The 24,361-nt window shown below is 43.2% G+C and overlaps 1 protein-coding gene across 1 annotated transcript in view; it reads left to right on the top strand.

Annotated features, from left to right (window-relative positions):
- The window catches only part of LOC146692541 (uncharacterized), a 59,754-nt gene that overhangs the window by 30,608 nt on the left and 4,785 nt on the right, over positions 1-24,361 (top strand). Inside the window, exons 13-17 of the mRNA XM_085432656.1 lie at positions 38-1,987; positions 2,540-3,237; positions 7,897-8,116; positions 11,788-11,995; positions 23,692-23,774. Of these exons, the coding sequence (XP_085288782.1) occupies positions 38-1,987; positions 2,540-3,237; positions 7,897-8,116; positions 11,788-11,995; positions 23,692-23,731 (3,116 nt within the window). The 3' untranslated portion in view covers positions 23,732-23,774. The remainder of the gene's footprint in view (positions 1-37; positions 1,988-2,539; positions 3,238-7,896; positions 8,117-11,787; positions 11,996-23,691; positions 23,775-24,361) is intronic.

Raw genomic sequence — 24,361 nt, 5'->3', positions numbered from 1 at the left:
GAGCCAGGTCAAGAAGTACCTGCGCCTTCTGAGCCAGGTCAAGAAGTACCTGCGCCTTCTGAGCCAGGTCAAGAAGTACCTGCGCCTTCTGAGCCAGGTCAAGAAATACCTGCGCCTTCAGAGCCAGGTCAAGAAGTACCTGCGCCTTCAGAGCCAGGTCAAGAAATACCTGCGCCTTCAGAGCCAGGTCAAGAAGTACCTGCACTTTCGGAGCCAGGTCAAGAAGTACCTGCACCTTCAGAGCCAGGTCAAGAAATACCTGCGCCTTCAGAGCCAGGTCAAGAAATACCTGCACTTTCGGAGCCAGGTCAAGAAATACCTGCGCCTTCTGAGCCAGGTCAAGAAATACCTGCGCCCTCTGAGCCAGTTCAAGAAGTACCTGCGCCTTCAGAGCCAGTTCAAGAAGTACCTGCACTTTCGGAGCCAGGTCAAGAAGTACCTGCGCCTTCAGAGCCAGTTCAAGAAGTACCTGCACCTTCAGAGCCAGGTCAAGAAGTACCTGAAGTTTCTGAAGTAGATAATGAAGTGCCTGAAGTTTCAGAGCCAGCTGAAACCTCAGAGCCAGGTCACAAAGTAGCTGAAAATGCAAAACCAGACACAAAAGTGCCTGTAGACTCAGAGCCAGGGGAAGAGTTTATAGTAGAATCTCAAGAAGTTGCTGTTTCAGAGCCAGAAAAAGTAATTACAGAAGTAATTACTACTCTAGGTATTGAAGAGAAGGACCTTGAATTTTCAGAGCCCAAGGCAGAAGCAGAAGAAAGCACCGTCAAAGATCTGACAGAAGAAGCACTGCATGAACAGCCCAGTGTTTTACAACCAGAAGAGGAAAAAGCAAAAATTACAGAAGAGATTAAAAAAATGGACGAAAATGTAATTCCAAATTTGCAGCCTGAGCCAAATGTGGGGGGTGTTAAAGAACCAGAGGAAGAGTCACAACTCACAGGTGTAGAAGATGTTTCAGAACCAAAAGGAGAGGTGGTTGATGCCACAGGATCAGAAAAACTAGTGCCAGAGGCCTCTGAACCTGAAGCAAAAGTAATTCAGGAAAAGCCAGCAGATGTGAAACCAGCAGAAGAAGAGGTTTCTGAGGGTCCAGCACAAGATGATAAAGATGTCGAAAGAAAGGAGGAAGAGGTTTTGCGGGTAGAAAAAGTTAAATCTCCAGCAGAAGAAACTGCAGAACCAGAAACTGCACCGACAAGGGAAACCCAAGTGCCCAAAGTAACAGAAATGGCACCTGTGGAAGTTGGGACTGCAGAATCAGAAAAGGAGCAAGAAGAAGTACCAGAACCGACTGAGTCGGTGGTAGAGATGAAAAAGGTACCATACGAACCATTACCTGGGAAAGAATCAGAAGTACTGGATGTAACTGAGGTCCCACTACCACAATCTGAAGAAGTCGTGGAACAAGTGAAGGTTGCTGAAAGCCCAAAACCAAAAGAAGCTTCTCAACCGGTCAAAGGCAAAGCTGACAGTTTACCACCAGAGGAAAAGCTACCAGAAGTCTCAGAGCCAGAATCTAAAGAAGAGGTAATAGAGGAAGTCCAACAATCAGAAGGGGAGCATCTTCATGGCCTAGAATCGGATCCAGGTGAGGGGGTAGTAGAGATGTTAGAACCAGAACCTAAAATAGATGCCACTGAGCCACCTGCCGAATCAATTAAAATCCTGCCCTCCTTGGATGGTGTGGACAACCTTCCTTTTGGAGAGGATGCTGTTCAGGTCATTGAAGATAAAAACCTCCTGTATCCTGTCAGAACTGACTATCATCACCCAGCAGAGGAGCATAATTTACCCATCATACCAGTCCAGCCTTCCAGCGAAGATGTAGGCGAACCTGACCATGACTATCCCATCATTGATCATTTTTACAACGAGGAGGATGTAGAGAGTGTAGACGTTCAGGTGGAGCATGAAGTCAATTCCACCACAATGACAGAAACGACAAAAGGCAATTCACACTTGGAGACGATCTCTCATATCACAGGTGAGCAGGTGTGAAGAGCAGTGTTGGGGTTGTTATTCAAAAAAGTACTTTATTACACATAATTTTTTACTTTCCTTAAAAGTAATGCAGTACTTAATTACTCGCCGGAGAAATCAGTTCGCTTCACTACACTACACTACACTACTTGTTACATTACTTAAGTGTTTCTTTTGTAAAACCTATAAAGAGTATAATATATGGGCGAATTACAGTAATTATAAATGAGATGGAAGTGAGATGATTACATGTTTTCTGATGGATTGATTATATAATTTTAGAGCCGTGTACAAACCAAAATGTGATCTCCCTACATTTCAGTGCAGACTGTGCAATGTGTCTGTGCTGCATGAAAAGTTGTGGGTTATTTTTTGATTATTAAAGACTCCATCAGATGGATCTTTTCTGTAAGATTTTATCTTAGTGCAGAAGTGAGGATTCTGCATTAGCTGTATGAATTTATTATGTATGTATACAGGCACATTTTGGTAATTTGTTGAAATCCTTTGTGTGCACTCATGACTTAATTAATCCTTTTTGCCTGAAATTTCAAAGTGGCAGCTGCAGACACAACAGGCACATCAGAAGCCACTAAAGAGTTGCCAGAGGAGACACAAAAAAGTAATTTATCCCCAGAAACAGACATCAGTGTGACAGCACCACCAGCTTCAGACTCACTGCCTACACCTCCGGCAGCTTCTGTCGATGTTTCTGAAGTGTTTTTACCCGTCCCAACAATTGACTCTGGACTCTTTGAGGTAGCAGAGGAATCTGAAGTCCCCATTGTTACTGAGTCTCCTGAGGGTGATAGCGCTGAGCCGGAGGTGGAGTCAGAGCAAAGCGAGCCAGCTGTCGTCATTATTGATGAAGACTTAGGAGGCTACATAAAAAAAGAAGGCGGAAGCCCCACCACCCCGCCGGATGCTACCGAAGACATGGTGGAAGAAGCTGTGCAGGACCTGGCTGTGGAGCTGGATCAAACCAGCGTGGTGGCCACAGACCCAAATGAGCTCCTGGAAAAGGGAGAAGAGGGGAGCGGCTTCCTGTCTGTGCAGGAGGAACACAGGACCATTGTCACCACGGCCACACCTCCACTGAGATACCTAACCACTCCCACCATGACCACGGCCAGCCACGGCCGGGAGCTGGTGGTGTTCTTCAGCCTGCGCGTCACCAACATGGACTTCTCTGAGGACCTCTTCAACAAGACTTCACCTGAGTACAGGTCCCTGGAGAACACCTTCTTAGACGTGGTGAGTTGGAATGCAACCTGCATCCTTCTTTAGGGTTCTTTATTCTGCTGGTTTGTCTGGTTTAAAGAGTCATTATGTGTTGTTTGCAAAACTGTCACACCTCTTTGAATATATCAGCAATCACCAGTTAGTGGATTACAGCTGTTTAAGTAAAAATATATTTAAAGTTTTACGTACTGCAGCATTTCTCAAACTGTGGGACATGAGCCGCTGCAGGTGGGGCATCGATAACCAGCTGAAAAATACAAATGGATGGAAAATTAATAAAACTGTGGGTAAACCTGAGGGTACTGCTAACCTTGGGCCTTTGCTTTTCTTAATGACTGATAAAACATGTTCAATGTGCTGTGTAAACTTGGATGAACTAGCTACGATGATGCAGAGCTGACAGCAGCTAGCCCTGTCGGCACCAGCCTGTCTGTGAAAGTGGCCACGGCAATATTAATGCATAGCTTTAAACCTCGATGTAACTCAAACAGGAGAGTTGAATAAAAGGTTTTCTCCACTACTGTTGTTCTGAAGGAGGAAACCATCCATAGAGGTCAAAACAGTTTTTTGTATTAATTCAATTCAATTTTATTTATATAGCGCCAAATCACAACAAAAGTCGCCTCAAGGCGCTTTATATTGTACAGTAGATACATAATCATATGACCCCCTATGAGCAAGCACTTTGGTGACAGTGGGAAGGAAAAACTCCCTTTTAACAGGAAGAAACCTCCAGCAGAACCAGGCTCAGGGAGGGGCGGCCATCTGCTGCGACCGGTTGGGGTGGAAGAAGGAAAACAGGATAGAGACTTGCTGTGGAAGACAGACAGAGATTAATAACAGATATGATTCAATGCAGAGAGGTCTGTTAATACATAGTGAGTGAGAAAGGTGACTGCAAAGGAAAAACTCAATGCATCATTGAGACTCTGAAGGTTTTTATCTCAGCTGTAAAGTTGGACATTTTAACATATTAACATATTTTAACATATTATCCATCAGTCTATGGAGACTGACTCACTTTTGGAGCCTCATGTGGAAACTAGAGGTACTGCAGGTATTGGCACTAATGCATTCATTTGCATGTCATGTCTGCAGGTTTTTTTAATGTGTGATTTTAGAGTGTTAAATGACACAGACTATAAAGTTCAAGGTTTTATGTGACATTAATGTTCTGGAGTGTGATAGATTTAGATTTAGCTGCTGTACCTGACATATCCGTTTACTCTGGGTATTTTTCCTCGTTAAACGTGGGTCCATAGATATTTTCTTCTCTTTGGCAGAGCCGATATATTTGGTTTATATCACCACATTAAAAAAAAGAAGAAGCAATTATCCAATTCTAAAATCGAAAACTGAGCACTTGCTGAATGCAGAAAAATTCAAACTGTTTAATATTTGGGAGAGCATCACATCATGAAGCTGTAGCCTGAGAGCTGAGGGGAGCTACAGACTCGGATCATAATCATGTGTGGCTCCATCAGCACCAGAGACTCCTTTCATGTCATTTCATACATTATTATAAGAGGAGAGGAGAACATATTCCCCAAACTGAGACCTAATTGGAGCTGGTTTCATCCCGCTTTGATGCCAATGAGCTATTTTTCCTTCTTTGATTAAAATATTCATATTAATAGGGATATTTAGAGTGTATCGACACAGTGCCTGGTGAGTGCGATACCTCATACTTCTATGACTTGATGGGTAAAACAGAAAGCCAGACACAATTAATAACACAAGCTCTGTTTTCATTCCGAGTTCTCCTGGAGCCCTCAGCGTCGGAGCTGCAGGTTGTTGCGCAGTGAATGGATATGTTTTGATGTTTTGGATGAAGTGAGAGAATAATTTCAAGCTCAGGCAGGTACAATACAGCCCTTATTTCTCTCTGAACAATGACTCTGCTGGATTAATGAGGCAGGAAGAACACGCCGGGGGAATATAATGGTAAATGGATGATGCAGGTGCGAGTCCTCTGCCTGAAATACTAATCTAAAGATGAAACGTGCCTCCTACTTACTGCAGTTTTATTTGTAGATTATTGCTTGCCGTCAGTGTCCTTCAGCTGAGATTTCAGATCAAATAATGTCTGAAGAAGTGGGAGCTCTATCTGGATTTCTTAGCATTCAGACAGTTTTATCAACCTTAACTCTCTGCATGGCGCTCACATCTTTCTTTACCTTTCTTATTTTTCACATTTGGATCCATCAATGATTAACACTCTACCCTAAACTAATTCCTGCTGCAAATGTACATTTTGGTGACCGTTACGTACTGACGTTTCAAAGTATTGAGTTCAAGCCTGGAGGCATTTACATACTAATATGGAGCTGGAGTTACTGTTCTTTTTTGTTTAATTGGGAAACTTGGAAGGAAACCATTGAGTCTGCAGAAATGCTGAGTTTGCATTATCAGCAATATCAGCTAATTAAAAGAGGGGCAGGCAGGAAAATGGAGAGATCTGGGTAATATATGAGTCAAAAAACACAGAAAAGCTTTTTATTTGTGTTTAACTCGAGGAATTGAACCAGCAGCCTTTAAGTCGTCTCCTCTGTGTCCTCGCTCTGCTGCTGGCGGTGAAAAATTAATTCAAGCCCTGCAAGACGCAGTAATTATCACATGAATAGAAATACAGACTCAGGCCGACAGATACTGCCTGGTAAAGAAAGTACTTTAAATCCTTTTGGGGACCAACGTTTTCTGAATAGATTTTACTCTTCATCTGCTGAACAGTTTAAACTGCATCAATAGAGGTAATTATGTCCGGTCAATGCAAATTAGAGAAACAAAACTGTCGAGTGTTTCTATTTGTTCTCTTTTAGTTTGACTCTGCAGATCGTGTGTGTGTGTGTGTGTGTGTGTGTGTGTGTGTGTGTGTGCATGTGTTGAACTTCATTTTCAGGGATACTAATTTGTCGGCACAGTGTCTCATTTAAGGTGAGGATGCTCTCAAAAAAACTCAATGACAGGAGGAATACATGAAGAGGAGTGATGACTGAAACGAAGTGCGCTGCTTTACTGCATCTCCTCCGTAAACAGCATAATCACATCAGTGGCACTCGCTGCCAGCGGCACTTATAAATGTACTTATTATTTCCGGACACATTTTACACGCACATGCAAAAAGGACCATAAATATTTGTGTAATGAAGGAAGAAACAAGCATGTTCGGTAAACTGGACTTGTGGGGATTTAACCCGACTTTAAAGAGTAAAACCTTTTTTTTCTACCAGTGATATATCACTGTCTCTCTCTCATGGGTTCAATTTAAGGTCGAAAAATATTTGTTTTAAACTGAAATTTATGATATAATAATAATCACGATGATAAAAATACATTTTAAAAATTCGTAAAAAAGTTTAAATTGATGAATGAGGAAAAATATTTAGAATCACTGATAGAGACTAAAGTAAACTTTGTAAACTCATCGCATAGATAATCAATTCGGTTTGATTATATAACACCAAATCACTGATGACAGTGGGAAGGAAAAACTTCCTTTTAACAGGAAGAATCTGCGGCTATCTGCTGTGTGGGGAGGAAGACAGAACAGGCTGTTCCTTTCTTTGAGGCAACGCGATCAACACCAAACAGAAGACACTTAGGTCCCTGCATTTCTAAAGGTTCTCAAAAACGGTAAGATGTGAACAAATAAGATAGTCAGCTCCAAGTATATGCCTCCCTTCAACACCGCCGCTGTTAGCTGTACTATAAATAATAGAAGCGATTGCTGTCTGGTTGATAACAGATGGAAAGCAGCTCGTCGGGCTAAATGTGGTGAAAGCCATTCTTCTCTTTTTATGAGGTGGATGCTTTTTGTGCGGATCTTTTACAAATAAATGCACGAGAGGAAACAGCTTCCAGTACAGATGTTCATACTAATGCAAAGTTATTGAATAAACCATGTTACATGTAAAAATTTACATGTAATTTCTATAATTAATTGCACCAAAGGATCGACTTTAAAGTGAATTGAAGATAAATGGGATTGAAGAAGAAGTACTGACTTAAACTGAAGGGAGAAAAGAACAGGGCTGTAATCCTATTAAGAAGAATAAGCCAATCAATTTGGGGCACAAAAACTGGGATTTAACTAGAAAAAACCCGGATAAATCCTCTGATTACTTTCTGGTTTGAAGACACAGTTCATCCATATCACATTAAAGTTTAAAATTATGACTTTAATCTTTCCTTTCTGTGTCTGCTGACAGCGGATTGACTCAAACAGTGGGATGGTTTCTTCCTCAGAGAGATGTTTGTGTGATTTAAAAGGCGTTCTGTATTCTTTGCAGCTTCTGAATTACAATATAAATCTTCAGTGTGAGTTCAGGCATTGCAAGAATTTCTCGAGCAGGAGGAGGAAACGTAGATGAATGTATTGATTTGTAGAAAGAAATTCCAGACATTCACACAAAACTCTGGATAAAATCAGACTGGGTGCATCAATTCAGCCAAGGCTTTGACTTCATGGGCATAAAAGATGTGAGTTATGTGAGCAGAGAGGCATCAAGTTATTTATGAATTCACTCAGTTTAGACAGAATTCATGATGAGACAGTTTAATCGGCCCAAACTACATTTACATCAATTTTCTTCTGTTTTTCCTTCAGTTTTGTTAATCAGTCAGACTCCCCTATGGCCTACGCGTCACTCTCTGCTTCTTCTTCTTCTGCAGCTGCTGCCGTTCCTGCAGGCCAACCTGACGGGCTTCAAAAAACTGGAGATCCTCAACTTCAGGAAGGGCAGCGTGGTCGTCAACAGCAAGATGAAGTTCACCAAGTCAGTGCCGTACAACATCACCGAGGCGGTCCACTGCATCCTGGAGGAGTTTTGCACCGCTGCCGCCAAGAAGCTGCACATCCAGATTGACACCCACTCTCTGGACATCGAACCAGGTGCGTGAAACGCTACCGGGTTTGCAGGTGTCCTGAGCTTTCTCTGCCCCAAACCGAACTGAATGTGAACTCCGGTCTGCTGCTCATGTACACCAGCCGGGCCTAAAATTGTGAGCAGTGACAGGTGAGGTGAATAACAGTGATTATTTCTTCACCTGTTAGCAGGTGGGAGCAAGTCAACATTTTGTTCTCAAAGTTGATTTGTTAGAAGCAGGTAAAATGAGCGAATGTAAGGATTGCCATCACAGTTTGACAAGGGCCGAGCTGTTCAGAGTGTCTCTACACCTGCAGCTCTCGTTGGGTGTTCCCGGTATGCAGGGGTCAGTATCTATCAAAGTGGTCCAAGGAACGAACAGTTGTCATGGGCGGCTGAGGCTCACTGATGCATGTGGGGAACGAAGCCCGGCCCGTGTGGCTACTTTAGCTCAAATTGCAAAAAACGTTTAAGCTGGTTCTGATAGAAAGCTGTCAGAATACACAGAACATCTGGCACTACAGACAGCGAGGGTTCCCACACTGACCCCATCCACCGTGTTCTGCTGGGAAACCTTGGGTCCTGCCAACACATGGACGTCACTTTGACATGTAACATCTACCTTAGCGGTGTTGCAGACCATGTACACCCTTTCATGGAAACAGTACTCCCTGATGGCTGTGTCTTTCATCAGGATAATGCGAGGTGCCACAAACCAGAAATAGTTCAGGAACAATTTGAGGTGTTGACTTGGCTTCCAGATTTCTCAGATCTCAGTCCAATCGAGCATCTGTGGGATATTCTGGACAAACAAGTCCCATCCATGGAGCCCCCACCTCGCAGCTTAGAGGACTTAAAGGATCTGTCGCTTACATCTGGGTGTAGATCCCACGGCACACCTTCAGGAGTAGAGTGGAGTGCATGCCTCAACGGGTCCGTAGCAGTTTATAAAATAGAGTAATATAACACAGGAAGACAGTTTGTTTTGGCTGATGTTAGCAGTGATTAAAGCAAGCTCTGGCTCAGTGCTGATTCTACTGTTGTTCAACTGAATATCTAAGAGTCCTTTTTGCATGCGATGGTGTTTTTATTCCTTAACATGAAAGATTAAAAAGCCAACATGCCGTTTCTTTTGTTAGCTGCAGTGCGGTGGTGTTTTATGATGCCAGGATTTCTTTTTATGTATGAGATATAAACAGGCATCTTAGAATAATTCACATTTGTTGTATCAGCAGCGCTCCTCTGCATGCAGTTCACACTCTAAAAGCTTTGTGATGTAATATTCTCCACAGATGAGTCTGAGGCAGGGAGCAGAGATCACAAACATTCAAACAGACTTGGTAATTAGGTCTATATGTCAAATCCAACGGCACACGGTGGGATCGTAGAGAACATTATAGGGCCCGAATAATGGTGATGAAGATGAGAAGTGAGCTGCTGAGAGGAGAAGTGCTGCTGCAACATCTTCTGTCTCGAGGCGAGCGTGTGTGTGTTTCAGCAAAATCCTGATTGGGAATCAGGTTTTTGCTGAAACACTCGTGTTTGTTGTGAACAAAGCTGCAGAAGCTGTGTGATTTTTATCACATCGGTATGGACCAACATCTCTGAGGAGTGTTCCCCAGCAAGGGATACCTAATAAAGTGGCTGGCAAGACTAGATTTTGAACTAAAAGAGGCTATAAAGCACTACATACACTGTAAAAACAAAGGTAAATGCAGGTTTATAAAACCTTAAATTCTCTTGTAGTTGATTTGAGGGTTACAAGCAATCTCCCAAAAACTGTGCAGCGATATGTTTGATAGATTCCTCAAACCTGCCAGTTACACAGTCTAAGAAAAGTAGTAAGAGGGACATTTTACATACACAGATTAAATATGGCTATTTATTCCAAGTCATGATGTAAAAGCAGCTGTTTCTGTTCCAGCTGGCATACACTGATAAATATTAGAGATGGACCGATCCGATATTACGTATCGGTCCGATACTGACCTAAATTACTGGATCGGATATCGGAGAAAAATAAAAAAATGTAATCCGATCCATTAAATATCACGAAAGCACCTCACAAAACTTGCAACACGCCGTAACTCACCTCAGAACGTTAGCACGTCGGAGCAGTATGCATCACGTGATAGAGCGGCTGTGGCATGCGGGACCTGTCGGTGGTCTGGATAGCATGTGGAGCTTCGCTAGCAACCTGGCATTTCATCTCCGACAAAGTTATCCCGAGAGAAGTAAAGCAAGTGTGTAAGTCCATCTCTGAATGTTTGTAAAGCATTCCTGCGTTAAGCTTAACAAGCGACTGCCTCTCCTGCTGCTACTTCAATCATGAAACTGCTTAACGATCAGCTGATCGGCTTTTCTGTCGCGAGTCCGTGTCTCTAGTTTGCTTTTGGCCCACTTTGCACCAGAAAGAGGAAACCAGCGGCTGAACAACAGCAGCACGTTTAAGCTTGATCAGCTGTTGTTAGAATGTATTTAATATTACTTTCTACTCCAGGATCTTTTTCTACGTAGCTGACGCTGGTAACTGTGCAGGGGCGGATCTAGCAAAGTTTAGCCAGGGGGGCCGATAGGGCATTAACAGGGAAAAGGGGGCACAAAGACATACTTTTCTTTCTTATTCTCATTTAAAATGTCTAGCTTTTAATTATTTAATATTTATCTGAATCTTACACCCAAAGTTTTAATCTGATGTAAAATGTATAGAAGTCCATTATTGTATATAGTAACTGTTAAGTCTAATATACCCTAGTAAGCTATAGTACTTTTTCCTTTGGGAAGGTACCATCTGTGCAGTCTGCAATTTTGTTGAAGAAAGATGTTGAATCTATTTAATATTTCTTGAAAAAGAATTGATTTCTGTGTATTTTTTTTTCACACTGCATCAAATTAAGGTTGATTACGTCGATTAAGCATCATGAGGTGGAGCGTGAGGGGTGGTTCCCTATTTTTTATTTATTTATTTTTGTTGATGCTGGGAGTTGGAACCCTATTAGTTAGGTTGCTTAATATTTACGCTAAGTACTCTTTAAAATACCAGAATAGGGAGGATGGTGCAGGTTTAAGTTTATTAGATTGATCAGTATTGCTGAACTATGAAATATTTTTTTTGCATACAGGTATAACAGAATAGCTTTAGTGTAGTTGTTGTTTTAAACTTGAGTATGAACTTGTACAAAATGCAGCAAGATATTTAAAAAACAGTTTTGTTGATTAAAAAACACTATATCGGATTCATATCGGTATCGGCAGATATCCAAATTTATGATATCGGTATCGGACATAAAAAAGTGGTATCGTGCCATCTCTAATAAATATACAGTATAAATAAACAGGAACTCTCCAGGACACGAAGGCTGTAGACCCCCAGCAGAAGCCCTGATTCAAACACACATACTTGCTGATGTATGTTTGGATTACAGATACTGACCACGTGCTGTGGCTTCACAACATGATGTACTTCTCATCCGTGACACCCTGCACACATGCTAATTTCCCCGGAGTGAATCTGACGTTTAGTCTCGGAGGCCGGCTAAACCTTACATTTCAGTGCAGAGCAGGAGGAGAGGATCTCATTAAAATCAAACACTCCTCAACACCTCCCGGAGAGAGGAGGGTGGTTAGAGGAAGGCGCGGGAAACTCCTCCTGAATACTAATGTGTGTCCACGTTTTTCTGCCTTCCTCTCCTTGCAGCTGATCAGGCCGATCCCTGCAAGTTCCAGGCCTGCGGTGAGTTTTCTCGCTGCGTGGTGAACGCCTGGACGAAGGAGGCGGAGTGTCAGTGCCAGTTGGGCTTCGTGTCAGTGGACGGTCTGCCCTGCCAGAGCCTGTGTGTCCTCCAGCCGAACTACTGCCAAGGAGGAGAGTGCCGCATAGTTCCCGGATACGGAGCCGTGTGCAGGTAAATGACGATGTATGCGGACTGTGTATCAGCAGGTCCACAGTTTGGTCTATAAAGTGTTACAAAGAACACAGAGCAGAAATCACAAAATTTATTATTTCTATAATTTTACAGTAAACGCAACCACATCATCAGCATATAATGGCAGTCTCAGTCTGTCCCTCCATATTACTTATTACACTGATATGCAGAACTCTAGAGACAAAGAGTTAACTCAAAAAGCACATGAGATGAGGGACTTTCAAAATAAGACAGGAAGTAACAGAACACAGGAACAAAAACAGCGTCCCAAACATTTTGTTGGGGGGTTGTTTAAAGAAAAAAGGAGTTAAACAAAACTGAAGGAAGCAAATAAATGAATGAAATCAAATAAAACATTAGGTTAAAGCTAATAATAGGTTTTAATACAAAAAAAGACTGCAAATAAAAACAACAAACTGAAAAAACAGGAAGAAACATTCACGGTGGACAGGACATCTCAGACTCAGCGAATGAAAACAGGACGAGTGTTAAATAGGATTTCAAACGGTCGATTGCTGAACTTTGTGCAGGTTGGCAGATTATTTGAGAGGCTGTGGAGTCGATTCATGGAGGGCAAATTTCATTGATAGCCAGTGCAGTGACCACTGCGTGATGTGTAGGAGCTGAATTGTGATTACTGAGTGGATTTGGACAAACTGAACATAAACGGGTCACCGCAGTTCAACTGAGAAGTCATTAAAGGGCCGTTAAAGTTAAAACCAGCTGCAGTTTTGTAAAAGCTGACCTTCACGACTGATTTGACTGTTAAAAATACGATTTTTACAACATTCAGCTGAACAACAGAACAGGAACATAGACCATGGGCAGCACGTGTTTCAGTTTTGGAGTGATGGTGAGGCAGAATTTAAATCTCAGGACTGGGGTTTGCAAACAGGTACAGCGGGAAAGTCAGCGTTCAGTCATTTCAAAGTCCCGGCTGCAGGAATGTGGGAACAATCATTTCAGAGTGATAATGTGTGACTGTCTTATACTCACTCAGACTGAGCTGCCATTCTTTGAGCCGCTGGATTCAAACCAAGAGCCATAATTTTCATTACAGATGTATAATTTTTATCAGAGGGAGCTGGAGCCTGCCGGTGTATAATGTGATTTTCTGCTTTCTTTTTTTAAGTGGAATCGTTCTTTTTGTAAAGGGTCGTGATGCCTCGAGTTTAAGCTGTTCTCTGCAGCCTTCTTTAACTTTCTCTGTTAAAAGTAGAAAGTTATTCAGGTACTTTTTAACAACCTCAGCTTGGGGTTAACGCAGGGTAACCTTAAGCATGCAAAACAGAGGACTGAAGCCAAATTATACCCAATAAAATATGAGACAGGAATTAAACATACAATTAAACAGTGTTAGCAATCACCTCAATCGTAAACTGTGTCACTAAAATACACTGAACAAAAATATAAACGCAACACTTTTGTTTTTGCTCCTATTCCCCATGGGATGGACGTAGAGACCTAAAATTCATTCCAGATACACAATATAACCATCCCTCCCAAACAGTGGTCACAAATCAGTCCAAATGTGTGGTAGTGGGCACATCTGCTATATTGAGATAATCCATCCCACCTCACAGGTGTGCCACATCAGGATGCTGATCTGACATCATGAGTAGTGCACAGGTGTACCTCAGACTGCACACAACAAAAGGCCACCCTGGAATGTGCAGTTTTGTCTCACAGCAAAATGCCACAGATGCCACAAGCAATGAGGGAGTGTGCAATTGGCATGCTGACAGCAGGAATGTCAACCAGATCTGTCGCCCGTGCATTGAATGTTCATTTCTCAACCATAAGCCGTCTCCACAGGCGTTTCAGAGAATATGGCAGCACATCCAACCGGCCTCACAACCGCAGACCTCGTGTAACCACACCAGCCCAGGACCTCCACATCCAGCAGGTTCACCTCCAAGATCGTCTGAGACCAGCCACCCAGACAGCTGCTGGAACAATTGGTTTGCACAACCAAACAATTTCTGCACAAACTGTCAGAAACCGTCTCAGGGATGCTCAACTGCATGCCCGTCGTCCTCATCGGGGTCTTGACCTGACTCCAGCTTGTCGCCGTAACAGACTTGTGTGGGCAAATGCTCACATTCGATGGCGTCTGGCACGTTGGAGAGGTGTGAGCTTCACGGATGAATCATGGTTCACATTGTTCAGGGCAGATGGCAGCTGAGAATGTCCCAGTTCTTGCGTGGCCAGCATACTCACCGGACATGTCACCCATTGAGCATGTTCGGGATGTGCTTGACCGGCGTATACGACAGCGTGTACCAGTTCCCACGAATATCCAACAACCTCGCACAGCCATTGAAGTGGAGTGGACCAACATTCCACAGGCCACAATTGACAATCTGATAGATTCCATGCGACGATGTGTTGCACTGCATGAGGCAAATGGTGGTCACACCAGATACTGACCAGTTCTGGGTCCCCAGACCCCCAATAGCGCAAAAAACTGCACATTCCAGGGTGGCCTTTTGTTGTGGGCAGTCTGAGGTACACCTGTGCACTACTCATGATGTCAGATCAGCATCCTGATGTGGCACACCTGTGAGGTGGGATGGATTATCTCAATATGGCAGATGTGCCCACTACCACACATTTGGACTGATTTGTGACCACTGTTTGGGAGGGATGGTTATATTGTGTATCTGGAATGAATTTTAGGTCTCTACGTCCATCCCATGGGGAATGGGAGCAAAAACAAAAGTCTTGCGTTTATATTTTTGTTCAGTGTAGAATAAATATGAAATCTGATTAGTAAACATCCATTGTTTAACCACTTATAGCCTGTCACAGCTGTCACAGGGAGAAGGGTAAGGTGAGGCGTCTGTGGAGAGAAAGTGAACACTTTCATCTTTTAAAGTGAAAAAGTCCACATGTGGAGGCTGGAGGGGACACAGAGTCATACTCATACACAGATTTTCATGCTTCATTTGGATTTTTTTATAACGCATGAAGCTCTTTAATTGCCAATAAGTTACTCGGTTAGGTTGGTATGCATGCAAACTCCTCCCACAAAGGCCTCAGCGGGCCAGCGGATTCAAATCCAGAACCTTTTTGCTGTTAGGCAACTGTGCCACCCAAATATACCCCCTAAGAAACAAACAAAAAGGCCACAATAGGACAGACAACCAAAAAAATCCTTATCTGTCTATCTGATTCAGACTGTCCCAGGAGCCCACTGAGCTCCTGATCCAATCTGGGATCAGGAACTCAGGAACCAATCCAATCTTCTCTAGCAAGAAGCGATAAGGAGAGATGGACAAACAGATCCAACGCTGCAAAGAAAATTGATTTAATGTTTTGGTTTCTTTTTGTGGGTTTTGTCACTTTGTGACTGAGGGATTGATCGTGCGATTGATATTTTTCAGTTTCTTGTCACTTTAATGGTCAAATGATGGAAAAATTGCCCCAAATAGCTTTAATGTGCCTCTGAATTCAGACTGACCATGCTTGTATGAAGTAATATCTTTGTGCACAGCCTTTAGCGGTCTTCTGCTCTGCTGTGGTGTTTATCCTCCTTCTCTCTGTCTGATCCGTCCCTCCATCATCCAGCCCCTCACCACTGTAAATCAATGCTAAGTTGATTTTTAACGGAGAGAAAGCGTTTTTTCTTTTATTAACCACCTGCAGAGAGTCGCTGCCGCTCAACTGCCAGAAAAATCTAATTTCAGCACCGTTATATGCCAGCACCTCGCCTCCTGACACACAGCACCTCAGAGATTCTCACGCTCAAACGTCGATTTTCCATCAGCTCAACCTTTGCACAGATAGTTTTGGGTCTGCATTGTTTCACCTGTCAGACAGCACAAACTTCATTTTCTGGATCTGCAGTGGTGAGACATTAGAGAAACCACAAAAGCGTAAAACACGTATTAAAACGCCATCGTTACAGCTTCTGTGTCCACAGATTAACAGGCAGGAGATCCACAGCTCTGAGCTTCTAGACTGAGGACTTCGTTTATTGTTCGTTGGAGAAAAACACAAGAAAACTAAGAAGTGTGGTGTATTAGGGGCTAATCCTTTGTGATCTCCTTTGAATTCATCTTGTTAAGCGTTGTTGTAAAATCCTGACCTACACGAAACCCAGTTGTTAAAAACTTAAGCAGGAAAATAAGGGACAGCACAGCAGCTAATTTGAGTATCATAATTGGAGGTTCAGACTAAAAACGGAAGTTTCTTGTTCCTCAAAATACCAAATAAACAAATAAATAAGTAAATACAGTGCTTTTGGAGGATATGGTTAACAGCTCTCTTGCTTCCACCTTGACCAGCTCAAGACTTTTGCACAGAACTCAAAACAAGTGACAACATATTTCCACATTCTTTTGATCTTTTTTTATTTCTGCATTTCCTCTTCGACCTTCCTGACCACGTCGTGATCACCAAACTTGGGGTGGGTTAAGATTAGCAGCCCAAAAGAGCAGCTCCAAAACAAATTCCCGTTTTCGTTACGATTCCATCAGAAACAGCAACAGCGTGCGGACAGCTGCACCAACGGTACTCATAGCGACGGCCCACATACCTCTGCAGGAGAGGAGGGCTATGTTTACCAAGTAACTGAATATGAATAATGAAAAGTTTCATCAATCAGAAGAAAAAGAGCATTTTTGGGGGCACAGGAATTTATATTTGGATGGTGCTTGGAAACTATTTTGATTTCCTTTATTATCTCGGGGGATTTCTTGTCTCTTTGTAGGCAGCGGACAGCAGAGAGATTAGAGGAAATGTGAGGAGGAGGAGGAGAGATGGTTTCCAGGGACACACAAATACACGGTCAGCATCTTAGCCCAGTGATCCACAACCAGGGGTATTTGTTCTGTAACTGCCAACGGCTTCTAGGAAAGAGTGAAGCAGCAGTACTAATTGGATAAATGTGATATTTCTGCATTTTATAAATAAGTAAACACAGTTCAGGCTTGAATGCTCGTGCCCACAAATGACAGGTGAAGTGCAGAAAGATGTGCACCTGAAGCAAAGTCTGACATCTGATTTTCTTACATTTAGTCGATGACCCGAATGTCTTCATTTGCATTCGGAGCCGAGGACACGGACGTGATTTTTCCCTGAACCGGAGCTGCGGTTTGTGGTTTTGTTTAACATGAATATTTGATTGGCCCGATTGGCCCGAGCAGCAGAAAGAAACCGCTGCCGGTTTCCTCCCGAAACGCTCTTCCGTCTTGGGGGATTGAGGGGGTGGCGGTCGACTTAGATTTGCCACGTTTCATTAACACTGAACCCTGTTAGGTCTAATCCAGCGTCCAGACCGGCCGAGAGAGGACAAAGAAACCAAAAACAGCCGTAAACACCGAACACCACCTGGCAGGTTAGTACCGCGGCGCTGCACATTCCTTTTAATCTCATTTGGCTGCCTGACAGCACAGAGAGCTGGCAGCAGTGAAATCATTTTGTGTAAGTTAAACGCTTTCTAATGAAAAGACTCCCCGAAAAGGCACACAGGGAACGACTCCGAGGAGTCCCATTTCTTTTTCCTACAAAGCTGTGCAGGTTTTCTTTGGCACCTTGCTCTCCATGTGTCCCTGATACTCCAGGTCACGTTTCTTTAATCCTGCTCGCTGGCTGGCTCAGACTTGTTTTAGTTGGGTGTTTGCCCGGGTGAGTGCAGGTGTAACAGACTGGTTTTAGTGTCTAGGCGTACAACCATGTGTGGTTTTCTAATATGCGGTTTAAAGGGTGAAGCTGGGGAAGGTGGAGGTTTTAGTTCCACGCAGGGTGAATCTTCAGTTGATATTTCAAAAAAAAATTTCCTCAGTAATGTGTTTTTATCTGCTGCAAACTCGCACTGGGTGACTTTACCTACCAACCTGGCACAAATAAATGCTAATGTAGTGTTTTAAAGCAGATATTGTGAAGTTATTTGAATTGCACAGTTTAAAAAAGAGTGACTTTGGAGCACTAAAAATAAGACAGTTTGTGTTGCAGAGCATCAGCCTGTGTGTAATTTCTGTAGTTAAATTGGATAATTGTGCACAGAGGCCCAAACCGTTTTTTTGTAGCAGGCTCTAAATGCATTTATTTCTGCTCTAACGTGAAACATTTTAACATCAAAGTCTATGGGGACCGACTCCTATCTGGAGCGAGCCTTAAATGGACATTAGAGGAAGTAATGGAGCAAAGGAGAGCTGTCGCTTCATAGTAAGAAAGATCTCACTTTAAATCCTGCCTTTCTTTGTGGTTCCTGCGTTGGTGGGTTCTCTACAGAAGACCAGCTGAGTTGATGAAGGGCTTATGAAAACAGATCCTAATACTGGTTCATGCATTAAAAAAAATAGGTTTTTGCTAAATAAAAAGGTTATTGATTGATTTGTCTCTCCAGCTTAGCTTTGAGATTTGCGGCTAATAGACTTAAATTAGTTTATGTTAGCTAACTAGTGACAGAACCGATAACTCAGAGGAAAATGAGGGACTAAACCTAAACTCAGTCCTTTGAGTTGCTCCTGGCTGTAACAATGAGTTTTATGTTAACAAACCAAAGATATTCTTTACACTTTCACTCTCTCTGTCTTTAGCAGTAAAGGAGTCATCATTGTTTGGACTGGTTCTTATATAGCGCTTTTCTACTCTGTCCGAGCACTCAAAGCGCTTTATACAGCTAATTCATTCACCCAATCACAGCCATTCACACAAGCACTTCTAAGCTTAAGTGCTAAGTATCTAACATTCATACACATTCACACTCCGATGGATGCATCGGAGAGCAACATGGGGTTAGTATCTTGCCCAAGGATATTTGGTATGCAGACTGGAGCAGCCTGGGATCGAACCACAGACCTTCTGGTTAGTGGCTGATCCGCTCTGCGAACTGAGCTACAGCCAGCTGCACTAAAAATCCACCTGTTAGCTGTAATGTTCAGGTTTGTAAAGCATTTTATAGATGAGAACAATGTTGAAGTTCATGAAAATTACACATTCAGAGCCTTTGAGTCTTATTCAGTTATCGGTCCATTAAATGGCTCTGAGCGGAACCTACCAACAAACCAACCCGGTGACATTCTGTACTTAAAAATTAAAAATTATAACTTTAAAAAAGGGTGGAGTGCCCACTCTGGGTCAGGGACAAGACCCTGCCCCAAGTGGAGGAGTTTAAGTATCTCGGGGTCTTGTTCACAAGTGATGGGAGAAGGGAGCCGGAGATCGACAGACGGATTGGTGCAGCGGCTGCAGCGATGCGGATGCTGTACCGGTCTGTTGTGGTGAAGAGAGAGCTGAGCGTAAAAGTGAAGCTCTCGATTTACTGATCGATCTACGCCCCTACCCTCACCTATGGCCACGAGCTGTGGGTAGTGACTGAAATAACAAGATCGCGAATACAAGCGGCAGAAATGAGCTTCCTCCGAAGTGTGGCTGGCCTCTCCCTTGGAGATAGGGTGAGAAGTTTGGCCATTCAGGAGGGGCTCAGAGTAGAGCAGCTGCTCCTCTACATCGAAAGGAGCCAGTTGAGGTGGTTTTCCGGGCATGTCCCACCGGGAGGAGGCCCCGGGGCAGACCCAGGACACGCTGGAGAGATTATATTTCTCGGCTGGCCTGTGTTCCCCCGGATAAGCTGGAGGAGATGGCTGGGGAGAGGGAGGTCTGGGCTTCTCTGCTTGGGCTGCTGCCCCTGCGACCCGGCCCCGGATAAGCGGAAGAAAATGGATGGATGTTAAGCACAGAGTTCTTAACTTCAGCTTCACAGACAGAGTTACATGTATTTACATTTCCTGAGCAGGGCTTCAAAGTGTAAATCCACATAGTGTTTCGTGTACACTTCAAGATGCTGCAACAAATCATTTTGTTTCTTTCAGAACTGTGATTTTTTTTTTTTTTTTTTAATTGAAATATTTTCCATTTCTGTTGTCCATCAAATTACTTAAGCTAATGTTTCAGTGGTTAGAGATGACAGAAGACGGAGATGAAGTCTGCAGCCTCTCGCAGCCATTTTCAACTGGTGTTAAAATGGAAACTCAAACAGTCAGTCCATCAGTCTACATTGAATTGGATAAATTTGGCAATTATGTGCAATCTGTTTGCAACAATAGGGTAAATCAGTAAAAACTGCTAATCTGATGCTGCTTAAATGCAGAGAAATTCACATTAACGGTTTACCTTCAGAGTCCTGCCAGAACCAGATTTGAAATAGAAATCCAGAAATAGTGACGTTGTTGCTGCCAAACTGCAATTTAACAGCAACATGAGACAAGCGCTCTTTGATATTGGAACCAGAACAAAATGAAGAAAGATCATAAAGAAACTCAGTGTAATTAGCTCTTTAGTTTAAGATGAGAGTACCTCTGTGCAACCTCAGAAACAGCTCGCACGTACACACTGTGTACAAACCATTATCCTGCAATATGATGCTACTGTGCAACTGCAAGACCAGTGTATATTCAGGTTTTGCTGTTCACTAACTAGACCACTATTCACATGACTTTAACAAAGGTCCAGTCACACAGGCCTAGAGACCAGTGAACCCTGGTCACTGCTGGTCGCTAATGTATTATTCCCTGACTGGTTGGCAAATAGTTGCTGACAGTTGCTAGGTGAAATTGGTTGCTAAGATACGGTGCTGAATCAGAAACTACCTTGTGATTGGTTTGGTCACTCGCAGATTACCACAGTTGTCCACAGTTTCCATGAAATACGCTGACTTCTGCAAACACTCACCAAGTTGCAAAGACAGAAATATTTCCTGTGTTTTAGACCAAATGCACATAAGATAGTAAAGCTGTGCAAGACATTATTATGCCACGCTGGTTTATTGATGGATTGTATTTATTTATGTATTTTATATATTTTCTCTTTTACTGCAAGAGGGCTCTAATGCAAACGAATAATGTTAAGTAGTAAACTGTGAAAACTGGAAATGGGGAACATTGGCCTTCAAAATAAAAGTTGTGCCTCACCACTACAGCCAAAGCATTCCAAAGTTTTACTTTGAAGGAGAAAATTTTCTGCTTCGTCTTTGTGTCTTAATTTTCCAAGTGTTACTTACACTCTGAGAGCAGTGAGCCAGTGTTTGCAGACTAGTCTGCGTTTTCCATGCAAACTACGAGTGACCACAGCCATCTGCTGCCCACCCAAGCAGTCACAGAGAGGTTTTTGGTGCAGCACAATACAGTGGGGCAAAAAAGTATTTAGTCAGCCACCGATTGTGCAAGTTCCCCCACTTAAAATGATGACAGAGGTCAGTAATTTGCACCAGAGGTACACTTCAACTGTGAGAGACCGAATGTGAAAAAAAAAATCCATGAATTCACATGGTAGGATTTGTAAAGAATTTATTCGTAAATCAGGGTGGAAAATAAGTATTTGGTCACCTCAAACATGGAAAATCTCTGGCTCTCACAGACCTGTAACGTCTTCTGTAAGAAGCTTTTCTGTCCCCCACTCGTTACCTGTATGAATGGCACCTGTTTGAACTCATCATCTGTATAAAAGACACCTGTCCACAGCCTCAAACAGTCAGACTCCAAACTCCGCCATGGCCAAGACCAAAGAGCTTTCGAAGGACACCAGGAAAAGTATTGTAGACCTGCACCAGACTGGGAAGAGTGAATCTACAATAGGCAAGCAGCTTGGTGTGAAAAAATCAACTGTGGGAGCAATCATCAGAAAATGGAAGACATACAAGACCACTGATAATCTCCCTCGATCTGGGGCTCCACGCAAGATCTCATCCCGTGGGGTCAAAATGATCATGAGAACGGTGAGCAAAGATCCCAGAACCACACGGGGGGACCTGGTGAATGACCTGCAGAGAGCTGGGACCAAAGTAACAAAGGTCACCATCAGTAACACACTACAACGGCAGGGAATCAAATCCCGCAGTGCCAGACGTGTTCCGCTGCTGAAGCCGGTGCATGTCCAGGCCCGTCTGAAGTTTGCCAGAGAGCACATGGATGATACAGCAGAGGATTGGGAGAATGTCATGTGGTCAGATGAAACCAAAGTAGAACTTTTTGGTATAAACTCAACTCGTCGTGTTTGGAGGAAGAAGAATACTGAGTTGCATCCCAAGAACACCATACCTACTGTGAAGCATGGGGGTGGAAACATCATGCTATGGGGCTGTTTTTCTGCCAAGGGGACAGGACGACTGATCCGTGTTAAGGACAGAATGAATGGGGCCATGTATCGTGAGATTTTGAGCCAAAACCTCCTTCCATCAGTGAGAACTTTGAAGATGAAACGAGGCTGGGTCTTCCAACATGACAATGATCCACAACACACCGCCCGGGCAACAAAGGAGTGGCTCCGTAAGAAGCATTTGAAAGTCCTGGAGTGGCCTAGCCAGTCTCCAGACCTCAACCCCATAGAAAATCTGTGGCGGGAGTTGAAAGTCCGTGTTGCTCGGCGACAGCCCCAAAACATCACTGCTCTCGAGAAGATCTGCATGGAGGAATGGGCCAAAATACCAGCTACTGTGTGTGCAAACCTGGTAAAGACCTATAGTAAACGTTTGACCTCTGTTATTGCCAACAAAGGTTATGTTACAAAGTATTGAGTTGTATTTTTGTTATTGACCAAATACTTATTTTCCACCCTGATTTACGAATAAATTCTTTACAAATCCTACCATGTGGATTCATGGATTTGTTTTTCACATTCTGTCTCTCACAGTTGAAGTGTACCTCTGGTGCAAATTACTGACCTCTGTCATCATTTTAGGTGGGGGAACTTGCACAATCGGTGGCTGACTAAATACTTTTTTGCCCCACTGTATGTCTCTTTGCAACCAGCCTCCTACAACGACTGGGCCAGTCCCTAGGACTTTGTTCCTGAGGCATCATTAACCATTTCCGGGTCCAAACCGGAATACACCGTGTTCTGACTGAGGGATTAAAACGTGTTCAGGTTAAATATAATAAAATATTAAGCATTAAAATGCGTTATAAAGACAACAGCCTTAATGAACGGAGTAGGAGTTTGGACTGGAAGCAGGATTTATATGTCATCCGTTAACAACAAGATTCAATGGACTCCACAGCATCAACTTAATATTTCAGATGGAAATGTTTAATTTGCATAGCATAGTAATAAAAACTTAGAAATCCTAACAAATTCATTAGATTATGACTTAAATGTGTTTCAAATGGCTGTATGCTGCCCTTGGATGATGCTGCCTAAATAGAGTAAAAGAGAAGTGAGAGTTTTTACTTCAAATCAAGCTTCATGTTTGATCTGAGTAGCAATGAAACCAAATCACACTGCAGAGAGAGACACGCTCAGTTTGATTAACAGCTGAGCTGGTCATTAAATAAAATGCATGTTCTGCGGTTGAAAATAAAAACATTGCATGTCTGAAGCTTTGTACTCGCAGGAGCTGAGCGTCTGCTCATTTGTGCCTCGGCTGTGAAGGAGGGACCGTTTGATTACATGCAGATAAACCGCAGTGGAAAGTTGTAAATCAATCAGGTTCAGGCTCGAGGTGCTTCTCACAGGAGTTAAATAAATAGTCTGTTTGGTGTAATCTGCTGACAGTCTAGGTAATTTTTTTCTCTTTCCTCTGCAGGTATTTTGAACATTTGCAGTATTTGCAGATCTTCTCTGATATCTGTGGCTTCAGGACAGAGGCTGATTTTGGTGCATGTGCAGAGTTGCTGTAGCTGCAGTTTCATACCTGCCCACCTCATTTTCTCCGCTTTTTCTTTTCTCTGCAGACACAAAGACGGCTATTCCCTCCCAGCCCTTTCCAGTTAAGAGAATATAAAGGATCGGACGGCACATGAGAACACCACCACAGGTGAGAGGGGACTGGTTTGTGTCCTTCATGTAGACTCGTGTGCTGCAGCCAGGAGAGAACATGATGCACACTCAGCAGGACTTCATTGTGTAAAGTGGAGCTGATTAAGAAGTGGTAGTGTTATCAGATGATGCAGAGACCTTCCTCCTCCTTCTCCCAGTGTGAGATTAGCTCTAAACCCAAACACGAACACCTGTGTACGCCTTTACAGCACGATAAAATAATCACAGTAAGATAATCTGTCCTGCTAGTCTAAACCCCCGATTGGTTTAAAGCTGCTGCGTGTTTAGGCAGATGACCAGTGAGTAATTAAACCTCCCAAAGGAGGACGACTAAACCCTGACCTGACGCTGCTGTTTAGTACAAACTGTCCTGAGCCCACCTTTTACCTCCTCTCTGATCCTCTTTCGGGGTCTGAGTCGCCACAAAGCTGCGAGGTAATTTCAGAGCATCTCCCCCCAACAAGAAAAACCCTGGAAACCACATCTCTGAAAGGCTTTCAGAGGAAGATAAACCACGACAGCGGCTTGCAGCCTCCACCAGGGTCACACGCCTTAAAGTCTTTGTTCTGCTGTGCCGGCTCCTAC

The sequence above is a fragment of the Copadichromis virginalis genome, linkage group LG15 (genome assembly GCF_057382275.1).
Source record: "Copadichromis virginalis isolate Kocher_CV1m ecotype Utaka linkage group LG15, C_Virginalis_male_GT1.1, whole genome shotgun sequence".
In the NCBI taxonomy this organism is placed as follows: Eukaryota; Metazoa; Chordata; class Actinopteri; order Cichliformes; family Cichlidae; genus Copadichromis; species Copadichromis virginalis.
The sequence above is the reverse complement of the archived record's forward strand: the minus strand, read 5'-3'. Positions and strand labels throughout refer to the sequence as shown.